The 12,907-nt window shown below is 39.0% G+C and overlaps 1 protein-coding gene across 1 annotated transcript in view; it reads left to right on the forward strand.

Moving 5' to 3' along the window:
- Positions 1-8,013, forward strand: part of LOC118340923 (adhesion G protein-coupled receptor F5-like) — a 29,227-nt gene extending 21,214 nt beyond the window's left edge. The window contains exons 16-28 of the mRNA XM_035679087.1: positions 545-651; positions 748-806; positions 894-1,033; positions 1,112-1,327; positions 2,497-2,706; positions 2,812-2,955; positions 3,054-3,229; positions 3,981-4,145; positions 4,268-5,668; positions 5,797-5,838; positions 6,981-7,046; positions 7,226-7,292; positions 7,373-8,013. Of these exons, the coding sequence (XP_035534980.1) occupies positions 545-651; positions 748-806; positions 894-1,033; positions 1,112-1,327; positions 2,497-2,706; positions 2,812-2,955; positions 3,054-3,229; positions 3,981-4,145; positions 4,268-5,668; positions 5,797-5,838; positions 6,981-7,046; positions 7,226-7,292; positions 7,373-7,443 (2,864 nt within the window). The 3' untranslated portion in view covers positions 7,444-8,013. The remainder of the gene's footprint in view (positions 1-544; positions 652-747; positions 807-893; positions 1,034-1,111; positions 1,328-2,496; positions 2,707-2,811; positions 2,956-3,053; positions 3,230-3,980; positions 4,146-4,267; positions 5,669-5,796; positions 5,839-6,980; positions 7,047-7,225; positions 7,293-7,372) is intronic.
- The last annotated feature ends 4,894 nt before the right edge of the window (positions 8,014-12,907 follow it).

Consider the following 12,907-nt stretch of genomic DNA (forward strand, 5'->3'; position numbering starts at 1 on the left):
GTTCTTAAAAATTGCCATTACAATTCACAACTGTTGCATTTTCCGCTACAACATCAGTGGTTACCTCTAGCCCAGCTCCAACCACAGCCCTCACAACAACTACAAAGGCCACTACCACTATCACCACCACAGTTGTTACAGGTATTGTTTTATCAACAAAAAGGGGGTAAGAAGGTACAATGAACTGTCCTATGATCCATCAAAAAGTATATTTTACATTATGGTTCACCTTTTGTCAGATGTTTTAAACACCGTGTGTCATGATCTGCGAACTTGGTTGTACACAATAACAATTACCTGTTAATGTGAGACCTTGTACAGAAAGAATCAAAATGGGTGACTACTTCTCAAATATTGCTCTTTTTAAATTCAACCAGCCACTTGACATTTCAAAGCTGTAGTAACAACATAGTTGAAAAGGATATGAGGATTTTTGAGATTGACTGCTTTACCTACCTTTTTCTGGAATGTATTTTTTACTCTACATCACAACAAAAATGAAATCAATAGCTTTGCATTTTTGTCTTCTTTTCTAAATAAACAGGTTTTGATGTGCAAATGTCAGTAAGATTGGACAAGGACTACACAGACGCATTAAGTAATTCAGGAAGTGACACATACAAGAATCTCAAATCAAGCATTGAAACAGTGGTAAGACATTGTTAACAATATATCCAGTTCTAACCAATTCTAACTCCTATTTTCAGTTCTTTGCGTTCTAATGTAGTTAACCGTATCTCTCCACAGGTGGAGGAACAATATAAGGGAATCACAGGGTTTCTCAATGTTTTTGTGAATGCATTCAGGTATGGTAATTCTGGCATTGAAAACATTTGGATGCAGAAAGCTGTACACATTTCACATCACCACTTTGCTTTTGTTTGTTATTACAGAGAAGGAAGTGTAATTACAGACTTTGTTGTTCAGACAACACAAGTTAAAACGGATGAATTTGCCAAAGCAAATCAAGCCCTCCCTGAAGCAATGAAGCCTATTGCCCCTGTTTTGGGCTCAGTTACAGCACTTTACAACAGTAAGTTCAAAAAGGCTTTATTACTTTTTGTTTAACTTAATTAAATTCTTAACTGTCCTCTCTTTTTTTTCTCCAAAGGTCCAACTCCAATCAGCCCTCCTCCTGACATCCTTTATACTGGTAACACTATGACGCTGACGTGTGGCCCTCCTGAGGGCCTTGCTATAGGAACAATTTCTCGATCTGGCTGGAAATTTAATGGACGGGAAATAAAAAATAACACAAGGATTAAAATGACTATTTCTGGCAAACAATCTTTGCTTACAATTCAGAATGTCGTCCTTGCTGATATTGGTAAGTCAAAGCTACCTGAATTTGTTGTGTGTTGTTTGTTGTTTGTTGTGGTTTGTTGTTATTACTTTTACTATAATTATTACTTTTATGGCTAAAAATTATTTCCCGTGGGCATCAAAAATTTAAAATAGAAAGAACCCAAGCAAGTTTTGGTTTTTCAGTTATTTTCGGTTGTACTCGTTCTGCACTGTGCGCATGTGCAATCTAATCTGAAGCGTGCTCTTATTTTTGGGGAGCATGCAGGGAATGTTTTGAAACCATTGTTGCAATAAAAAGATGCAGCCTGTAGCCTGCTGTAGCCTGTTATGAAGTGCACATAGTTTGCCTACAGTGGGTTTTATTGTTATAAACCCCAGGGATTTTGTTGTTTTCTATTTTATTTGATTACCCACTTTTAATTAACATGCCAGACGTTACACAGAATCATCTGGGATGTCATCCTTAGAAACTGTTTGGAAAAGGGCAGGCACTTCATCACAGGTAATTGGCTGAACCCTCTATCTATCACTATTAAGCGCTAACTTCAACCAGTCAGATCAGCGAACTAGAAAGCCAGTTGGGAAAAGAGTCAAAACTTATTTTCCATTGAGAAAAGCCTTCAGTGCTGTTCTTTGGTCTGCTTTCAATGAAGAAATGCTCTCCAGTTCTGATAGAACAGATGCTAGTAGCATCTACGCTAGCCTTTTTAGCAGCTGTTTTAAAATGAACAGTCATTCCTCGTTGCGTCACACAGTAGTTCCTCAGAGGATGCTGATTGGTCAAAATCTCAAACATGATGGATTCACACGATTTTGGTATCTGATGAATCCAGCTGCCTCACAGTTATTTTGACCAATTTTTTTGTTTGCCAGATTGAATGGAATACGGAATGATCAAATGACACTGCACAGATATATTGTATTTAGGGTTGATTTTTATTGTTGGATTATTGTGAAAAGCTTAAACTTTCTTTTCCTGTGTTAGAGTAAAATGAAAAAAATTAAATTGATTTTGAAGCTGACAGAATTCTCTACTTGCTTAGCCATCATATTCATATTACAAATCAGAGCCCATATCACTCACTGCTAATGCATCTTACATTAAATATTTTATGGATTATTGACAATTTTCTGTTTTTCTTTATTTTACAGTGGTAGCTATGTAATTATTAATACTTTTGTTAATCACAGGAAACTATGAATGTACTCTGGAGGGCCAAGTAATTACATTCTCCCAAAAAGGAAGAGTACTGGAAGCTAAAATCCAACCAGCTCCCATTGTGCAACTACAGAGTAAAGTGAATGTTAACTGCCAAGAGGTCAAGCAACAACCCCTTGATTGCTGCGTGCAGTCACTCTATAAAGTGAAGTGGTATCAAGGCCCAACTGTTTTAGAAATAGGTATGTATGAAGTCTTTGTTAAAAACTCCTCACTGTCATCATGTTGAAAAGCTGGACACAGCTATTAACAGTTTATCTTATTAACAAGCTGTTAAATGTTTACAGAAACTATTTCCGAATCAGGAATCTACTGCATCAAGCATAAATACCCGATAAGCTGTGACGGATTAACTCCAATTAGTTTTGAATGTAAGGTAGATCAACCAACTGGTTATAAGATGACGACAGCAATGAACATTTTCAGAGACAGTAAGAGCAACCTTTAAAACCTTTGGTTTTTTTGTTGCCGTTTTTACTACCTCTTTCTCTAACACTAACTGATTATTTGTTATTATTTAACTCTTAAGATATTGACTGTAGAGATAGCCAGTATGGGGTTGGACAACAAGATGACACTTCCACCATTGGTTGTGGTAAAGGTCAAGAGGGGAGCAAGACTGCAGTCTGTCAGGAAAAAAAATGGAAACTTATAGAGGACACCTGCATCTTATCACAAATCAAGGAATTACTCATTGTGTCACAGGTAGGTGATCTACTGGGCATAACATATCATCCCTATTAGAAATCTCTGAAACATACAGTGTACCGTACAGGTCACAAATATTAGCTATTAACACCAAATCAGATATTCAAAATTGTGATTTTGTGAATGCTAACATATGCGTTAGTCCTCTCTCTTTCTTATTTGCAAAAAACAGTGTGCAAAACATTAAGGTACTGTAGCAGCTTCCTTTTTAGCCAGAGCTGACTCTTTTTCATTGTTTAAAATTACAAGGGCACCAGCGAAAAATCATATCAACTGTCACTAATGTAAATTTTATGAGTGAACCAAAATTAAATTTGTCTATTTATGGTGAGTTCACACTATGTGATTTTAGCCCTAATTTTCCACTCTGCGACTTTTTGGTGATATCGTCGACAAATGCCCCCAGATCAGAGGCTAATCGACTCATCAACACCAGAAAAATATCTAGCAAGCTAAATCCTACTTTTACTGAATTAAAGGATCTGAATACTTTTTCCACCTCTGCCAGATTATACAAAAGCAAACCAATAATGCAGTATAATCATATGTAAAGATGTGCCTTACAAATACTTATTTTCATAAATGATGTGCCTTCTGACTAGGAACACCTTTTGCTAACTAGCTATCTAGTAAACTAGTAAAATAGCCCAGGCCTAACAACGCCTATTTGTCACGAATAGTTTGCAATTTCATACTAATAAAATGTGGTATCATAAGTTTTTGTGTTTTCACTATGTTTTTTTTTCAGGATTTGGAAAAGGAGCAAGTGCCAGCATTTGTGGGGAATCTGAGTAAAACTGTTGTGGGAGAAAAAACTCAAGTCTCAGGTTCATCTGCAACTATATCAGCTATTGTTGGGATCCTAAACACCATTGCAAATGTGTCCACTACCATTGATAAACCTGTCATGGAGGTAGGTTTAACCCTCTGCTCTGTAGCCTCTTGGTAAAGGTTATCTGCATTATGTCCACAAATGTACTTATTAACTTTCTGGAGAGGTTTTACCCACACAATGAAATGTCTTTTAATCTGCAGGATGTACTTCAAACAGTTGATGTCATCATTGGCGATGATGCAAGAGAGTCCTGGGCAACTCTGAATGCAAACGAAACCCGCAATGCAAGCTCAGAATTACTGGGTTCACTGGAGACTCTCTCTAATGGGTTAGTGGGGGAGTTTGTCATTGAAACTGAACGGATCCTGCTCAACAGAACCAGGTTTAACAATTCCTTCATGGCAAATCTGAACTCCAGCATCATTTTAGACATTCCACATACCGACATTACCAACACCTCTATCACCACAATCACCTTTTCCACCCTTAACAATGTTATGCCAGCACGGAATGCCAGCTTTAACGTGAGCCTCTTCGATGCAAACAGCAATGAAACAGTCAGTGATAACACCATCAATGCTGCTGTAGTGTTAATCCGAATTAATGCAACAATTCAGAATGTCACTCTGACCTACAACAAGCGAAATAAGTCCCTGTCACTAAACCCTCAGTGCGTCTTCTGGAACTTTACAATCTTTGATAATCGGGGCGCTTGGGATGATAAGGGGTGTAAATTTGTTTCGGACGTTAACGATATGGTAACCTGTAACTGTAACCATCTCACCTCCTTCTCAATTCTGATGGCAACGGACATCCCTCCAGAGCTGAAAGATGTCTTGGATATAATAACTTATGTTGGAGTTGGGATATCTCTGGCAAGCTTAGTTATATGTCTTATTATTGAAGGATATGTTTGGAAAGCCATTACCAGAAATAGCACTGCTTTCATGCGTCATGTTTCCATCATTAACACTGCCCTGTCTCTGTTGATCGCTGACATCTGTTTCATCATTGCTGCCTCTATTGCCAAGAACTCCCTTGAAAATCCAGGAGAAGACTACAATGTTCCAGTTGGACCATGCAGCACAGCAACATTTTTTATGCACTTTTTCTACCTTGCTCTGTTCTTTTGGATGCTTGTGTCAGGCCTTCTGCTCTTTTACCGGACAGTCATGGTCTTCTCCCACATGTCCAAGTCAACCATGTTGGCCATTGGCTTTAGTTTAGGCTATGGGGGCCCTCTGATTATAGCTGTAATTACTGTTGCCGTCACAGCACCGGGAAATGGATACATCAGGAAAGACTATGCTTGTTGGCTCAACTGGATGGAAACAAAGGCTCTGCTGGCCATGGTGATACCTGCCTTGACCATAGTTTTTATCAACATTTTAATTGTAATTGTGGTCCTGTTCAAAATGCTAAGAAGAGGTGTGGGAGACGCCGCCCAAACAGATGAGAAGCATACGCTGTGGGTCATTCTAAGGTGTGTGGTCATTTTGACTCCTTTATTTGGACTGACCTGGTCTTTAGGAGTTGGAACCATGGTATCGTCAACAAATAAAGGACTCCACATTGCCTTTGCATTCTTCAATTCACTACAGGTATTTGCATCCATTGAAATACAAGGTTTTAATTTTCATGCTTACAAGGCAGTATTTTTGTATAATAAAACATTTTAGGTACTTTCCTTCCGATGATAAAGAATGCTTGCCATCTGTTTTTTCTTCAGGGTTTCTTCATTTTAGTGTTTGGGACACTATTCGATTCAAAGGTAGGTTGACTTAAAAAAATATATGTTAGTTTGGGAAATACACTTTTTTTTTACTTTGTTGATGAAAGTTGGAGTAGATTAATACCACTCTGACAATAGTGGAAAAAACTTTTTCGTTTCAAGTAAAAATACAAAAGTATTATCAGCAAAATGTATTCAAAGCAACACTATGTAAGATTTAATATTTGTTGGCACCCTCAGTTGCAATACCACTGTATATGGACAGCTGTAGACGTGCATTTTTTACAATAATGTTACTTATTATCAAAAACTAGCTAACTAACTAACTAGTCAACAACTTTTCTAACACAGCCAAACATCAAGCAAGAGCAACTACACATAGCATAGCAAGCCAGCTAATATTACTTATTTGTCCAACAGCAGGAAGACCTCACTAATGACTAAAAGCCAGTCTGAGATTTACTCTTGCCTGGTGGCCTCTTGCTCGATTACTCTCTCATTATCTCTTACATGATGTTGCTTTAGTTTCAGAATAAAAAAATAAAATAAAAATGCTCGATTATTATACATATTTAATAAGAGCAGCTTTTTACTGTCATAGTTTGTTGAGGTGGAGCTTATTTTTTTATTACTCTAGACACTGTTGGGTGGTTTGACTATCAATCTATATTCTAATGCTAATTAGTAGTAATCATAGCTGTCAAATAAATGTAGTGGTACTGTAAAAAGTAGTTTACTTAAGTCAATGTACTACTTTCCACTGCTGCCATTCCTAATGTCTATGCCAACCTCAGCTGATTGTCTTCTGTCTAGCACAAAGAATCAGCTAGCCTGGCTCTGTCCAAAGTTCAACAGTCCCCCTACCAGCACCTGTAACACTTACTGACAAGTTGTGGCTTATCTGGTTTATCTAATCTATACAGAAACGAAAAGTTTTGTGGGGATTTGTGTAGTGTAACCATTTTGTTGCCGTTAAACAAGATACAATATGTTAAGTAGTAGTTTTCTTCTTGGTTTTAGTTTCATATTTAGCACACAGATATGAGAGTTGTATCAATGTTCTCATTTAACTCAAGAAGAAAGTGAATAAGAAATATTTCCCAAAATGTCAAACTGCTCTTTTAAAGTGCCAATTTTGCTAAATATTTTGCAAATTGCAGTAAATTTTATTGTGCTTGTAGATCCGTGCTCTTCTCTCAAAGAAAATACCTGGGCCTACATCAAGCACAGGCTCTAATCCAACGAGAGTAAGTAATTTGTTTTTAATATAACAATACTATTGCATAATGGCTTTCTTAGTTAAAATATCGTACCTGTAGTTGAATCTACAGACCTGCCAAATGTTTAAGTAATTATTACATTAAATCTGCGAATGTTTGTCTTGCTATCACTTATAGTTATACATGTTTATTTCTTTCTACTATAGAGTACAAGTGGAGGTGTTTCCTCTTTCAGTGGACTAAATTTGATAAGTCGACTGCGTGGAAGAAGATGTAAGTTGTAGTTTTAAATTTAGCAGCTTTTCGACTTACTTGAATCAACTTGTCTAAGTAACCATTCATTTGTCTTTCAGATATCTATCGTGTGTCAGAAGCGACAAACTCAAGCAGCAATGGTGCATCGGAGTCATTCATGAATATATAAATCAACACAATAATATGTACACATAAAATTGATTTCATTACTGATTCAAAAGACCAGACAGTTATTGTAAGATCTTTCAGTAAATAATCTGAACCTTTCTTTTGAATGACAAGTTTATTTTTACTGGGATAATATTGTAAACACTGGTGCAACAACTGGGCAGTCAATCGGTCTGTCTATAATGAGAATACTTAGGAAAGCAGGAAAGTGTGACATATATAAATTGAGATTTGGAAGCGGTGTAGCTATGCTAAACTCTGGCTCTGCCATCTTTGTTGTATTTCACATATAATTTCAATAGTCTCCATCGCCCACAGAAAGTTGTAATATACTGTTTTATTGTTATTTTAATTGATTATTCAACATCTGGCTGAGTGTTAATGTGCAATGTACTGGTAAAAATTAAATTAAGAAATTAAATTGGAAAAACTGGTAATGCAATACAACTATAATGTTCATTTGCTCACAAATGTGCTAGTTAGGATGAACTTTGCTGTTAAATAATGTGGATGGTTCATTAAATTGTCTGTGAACAGTAGATATATTTTTTCAAATCATTTATTTTTTTTAAGTTATAAATAAAAAGCTATTCAAACTTCAAAGAGTGTTCCTCTCTGCACTGCTACGAGAATGACGGCAGCTGTCTAGCCCTGGCTTTCAACCACAGAGCAATGAACGGTTTTAATACTTTATCTGGTTTTGTTTTGTAACTTGTTAACTGTTCTTGCTTAGCCAAGATGGATAGAGTTGACAGATGCCTATGGCCCAATACGTCAGTGTGGCCAGGCCCACTGATGATCTAGCAACAAAGGATTTAAGTGCGGCACAAGAGCCTACCTTTTCCTGCGATCCCTGGTTAGTGCACCACTAACGGGATTCAACAAGCATCTGCCAGCAGACTTAATGTGTAATAATGTCATTAACTTTGCAAGGACAATAGAAGCAAAAGCCTTCCCTCCTCCACCCTGCATCAGCAGACACTGCACAGCAAAGCGTTTGGACACCGGGAAATAATGTTTCCCAGCCTGGCTCACAGGATTGCCAGCTGATCACCATAGCACAGTGGCAACTACCCCATCCATGCATCCATGCCACTGTGATTTTCATAGCACCTACAATGATGATTTTGTTAAGTGAATAAATTCAGTACTCAGGCATTGAAGTGCTTTCCCCCATTTACAGGATAGCAAATCCAAAAGAAGCAGACTCCAGCCAAGAAATATCTTTAGGACAACACAAACAAACCCTCCAAGCTCTTCCTAATAGCAATCAGGCAATGGTAAATCAAATCCCTCCATTAAGCTAAGAAAATTCACATGTTCAATTCAAATTTATTGAGTGCCAAATCATCTTAACCCTTGTATGGTATTTGGGTCAAATATATCTGTTTCAGATTTTAGTATGCATTTTGTTTACCTGAAACTCAATGGCCTTAGCTTATTTTCTGTGATAAACTTCTAAAAACAAAAAAAATATTTAAGCACACATGCTACTATACCCCACACATTAAAATCCTTCATATGGTCTTACACAGAGACACACAGAAACATGCCCACACACAGAATGTTACATTATTATAATCTAAGCACAGAAAAGCTGTTTGCTCTCACTTTCCCACACTCTCTACCCTGTGTCCACCTGCAAACCATAACATTGTAAACATAATTTTCTCGCACTACATGCCTCGCACCTGCACATCAAGAGGGTGGGACAAAATGGATAAATACCTCTGCATCACAGTACAGAATCTTACACCCTCAGTATGACCAAAAGATTTAGCTGTCAGAGGGCTTTAGAGGTCATATTTGAAGAGAGTCAGGCACAGAGCGATGTGGAAGAGGAAGATGTCTCAGAATATGAGGATAATTTAGATATCAATTATATCAGATATATTTGTCTAAGAATGGACCAGATTAAATGGGTCTTTCAAATTCAGTGAAGAGGCCCACCCCCCCCCGTTCAGCTGCTAACATTATATGAATGGTACCAGGGCCCACACGATTTGCAGTGACTTATGATCAGTCACAAGATATGACTAATCTTGAGGGGAGAGGTGTTTTCGGTGACCAGTGGAAAGAGATGGACATCATGGGCATCTGCATGCCTACTTTGGCTTCTTTATCCTTGCTGGTGTCTACAGGTTGGAACAATCTGGAAAAATAGGATGGAGCTCCCACCCGAGGTTCTAACTGTGGAAAAGAAAGGCCAGTCCATTACTCCAACTTTATGTTCACGGTCAACACTGCCCTGGTATCTTACATACCAAAAAAAGGAAAGAATGTGTCGCTCATGAGCACTCTACACAGGAATGGAACAATAAGTAGCCGGGAGGACCGCAAGCCAGAGGTCATACTTGACTACAGTGCCACCAAGGGAGGGGTAGACAACCATGACAATCTGCTGGCCTGCTACAGCTGTCAAACGTGATCTTTTACAACATGCTGGATGTCTCAGGCTATAATGCATTTACAATCTGGATGCCAATCAACCCAGACTGGAACCAAAAGAAGCTCCAAAGAAGACAACTTTTCCTTGAGGAGCTAGGCAAAGCACTGGTGAAACCGCACATCCAAAGGAAACAACATGTCTCGGGACCCCAGCTTCTCTAGCCACAGTGAGGAGAATGGCAGAGGCTTCAGCTCCAGCAAGTTTCTGAAGTGAGTGCCATGTTGCAGTTGTGTGGTGTATGTGTGTGTGTGTGTGTGTGTGTTTGTGTGTGTTGATTTTACTAACTTGGTCTTTTCATCATTCTCAGGTGAAGCCGGTGGCAAGAGAAAGGCGCGCAGGTGTGTGGCCAATCAAAGACCAAAGACAAAAACCAAAACATAGCAGAAACACTGCAAAAAGTAACATCTGTGGTACAATACTGCCAAAATGCAATCATGTGTTTTTGTAACAGGATGCCTGTCCTTTTTTTTCAAGTACCACCCTGTTGCAAGACTATGCCACAGTTGTGCATCTGCATTTCATAAGTAAAAGTGTTGATTGTTGAAAGTTCCAGTTGATGTATTGAAGAGTTATTTTCAAATAATAATGTTTAATCAATACATTGTCTCACTTCATTTTTCAAAGAGTAAGCATGATTTAAGCTGAATTATCTATATATCACAGTCTTGAGACTGATTGCAAGCAACCATGTAAACATATAAGTATCTCAATTGTGATAAAGAACAAGTATATGTTTAATGGTTTCATAAAGTAAAATTTTATTCAGAATTGTTTTTAAAACCCCCAAATTATGTCCTCGGTCAATTTTCCCCCCGACGGGAATACCAGAGGGTCCCGAAAAGTGAAGACAATACAAGGGTTAAGTTTCATCAGGGCACTTTTCAAATAGAGGCAGTTCTAAAAGACGTTCAAAAATAATTAACATTGTCCCAACAAATTCGCACCATAAAAGCAAGCATGTTAACATTTTGACTTTTGTGCTTTGCCAGGACAGCCCAACAAGCATGTCCCTACCAAGCTTCCACCTCCCAGAGAGTCCTAACGTTTCCTGAGCTAGAACCCTTCGATGGGGGTTTTGCTAATATGCAGGAGAGTTTTTCCTCCTGCTGCTGACCTTCCCATTCTTATCAAATCCAAGGGTACATTATATTATGGTTTTTTGAGAGGAAGGACTTCTTGGCTTTGGGGCAGAAGTAGTCCAAACACTAAATTAGTCCATTTCCAAGTCTCTTTTGTTGAATTTTGTGGTTTGACAAATGATTTTTTTGTTCATCCTGATTCACTATAGAAATTTCACGTCATGCGCTGGTTTTTAAGCCGGCCAATAAACAAAGGGATGAACAGGAAGTTTTTTGGATAACAGCTAGTGCTTTACATGGCAGATTTTTCTCTTGTGTAAGCAAATTGCATCATTCCTGTGGCCCTGGTCCGTCTGGCAATATTGCTAGGCACATTAACATAACTTGTTATTAGCTAAGACAAATTTATGTTGATTTCATCCAACAATAATTATGCAACGATGCAAAGGTGTATAACTAGTAACTGCGTTAGTAAAAGTGCGATGGCAAGGCAGGGGTAAGCCAAGTGTAACCCTAATTCTAAGATGTGGTTGACCGGCTGTCTTGTGGCTTGGCTGCGTGGCGTAGTTCTGGCGTTGTTTGCTTCATTGCGCTGGCTGATTTGATGATTTCTAAACGGCAAGCTAGTTACGTATCATTGGAGCCCAATGGGTCCAAAATAAACAGGAGCTTACTGCAGTTAACTAACGACCGGTTTAAAAGGGTTAGTAATAATTAATATGGAACATCTTTGGAGTTAATGCAAACACCTGCTGGCTACTACAGAACTGTCAGCTGTTTACAAACACAAAAAAGGTCTGTATCATTTAATTGAAAAATAAAATATAAAATATAAACTAAAATATAACATATAACTTAAAGTGCAGGAACATTGGTACAGTAAAACAAAGAACATGAGTTGAAAGGTGCTTGTGCCTCACAGTTAAACCACTTAAGGTGGCAAGTGACATTACATTAGCCCCTGGAGATTCCCTGTGCTCAACAGTTCTGATGCCTGATGTCGGTCTCCCACTCTGAACTGACTGGGGTCTGTCTGTGAGGAAGTTCAGCAGAGCACCCAGTTACAGAGGGAGGGTATCAGTCCGAGGGGCAGGAGCTTTTCAGAGAGCCTGTATGGAATGAATGACTATGAGCTGTAGTCCATGAAAAGCATTCTTACATATGTGTCCTTACCCTCTAAGTGTTTGAGGGCAGTGTGGATGACAGCGTTGACAGCGTTGACAGCATCATCTGTGGAACGATTCTGTCTGTATGCAAACTGTAAGGGGTCCAAGGTGGCCGGGATGGTCTTTTTAATTTGTGTCATGACTATCCTTTCAAAACACCTTATCACAATTGGAGTGAGTGCAACAGGCCGATGGTCATTTAGACAGCTCAGTGTTCTTCTTTGGGAGGGACACGGTGGTGGTGGACTTGAAGCAGGTGGGAACCGAGGCCTGAGCGAGGGACAGGTTGTAGATGTCTGTTAACACCTCTGTCAGCTCTGATGAGCAACCCTGAGTGCATGCCCGGGGATGTTATCTGGGCCAGCTGCCTTCTGTGGGTTTGTTCTTCTGAGAGCGGAGCGCACCTCTACCGGTGACACAGAGAGTGGTGTGTCCAGTATGCCCTCGGTGGCCAGAATCTCTCCCTGTCGGCTGGTGTTGAGGGCCTCGAAACGAGCGTAGAACTTGTTGAGCTCATCCGGTAGTGTGACTCTGCTGGTTGAGGCCCCCAAACTCTTCTTATTGTAGTCTGTGATCTGTTGCAGACCTTGCCATATGCTCTGGGGATCAGCAGTGGTGTAATATCCCTCCAGCTTCAGTCTGTATTGTCTCATGGCCTGTCTGATTAATCTATGCAGGTCATATCTGACCTTTTTGTAGTCCTCAGTGTCATCTGAGACAAATGCAGCAGAGCGAGCACGTAGCATGGACCACACTTCACAGTTAATCCAG

Source organism: Morone saxatilis, unplaced genomic scaffold (genome assembly GCF_004916995.1).
Source record: "Morone saxatilis isolate NCDOM2014 unplaced genomic scaffold, NCSU_SB_2.0 Contig7, whole genome shotgun sequence".
Classification (NCBI taxonomy): domain Eukaryota; kingdom Metazoa; phylum Chordata; class Actinopteri; family Moronidae; genus Morone; species Morone saxatilis.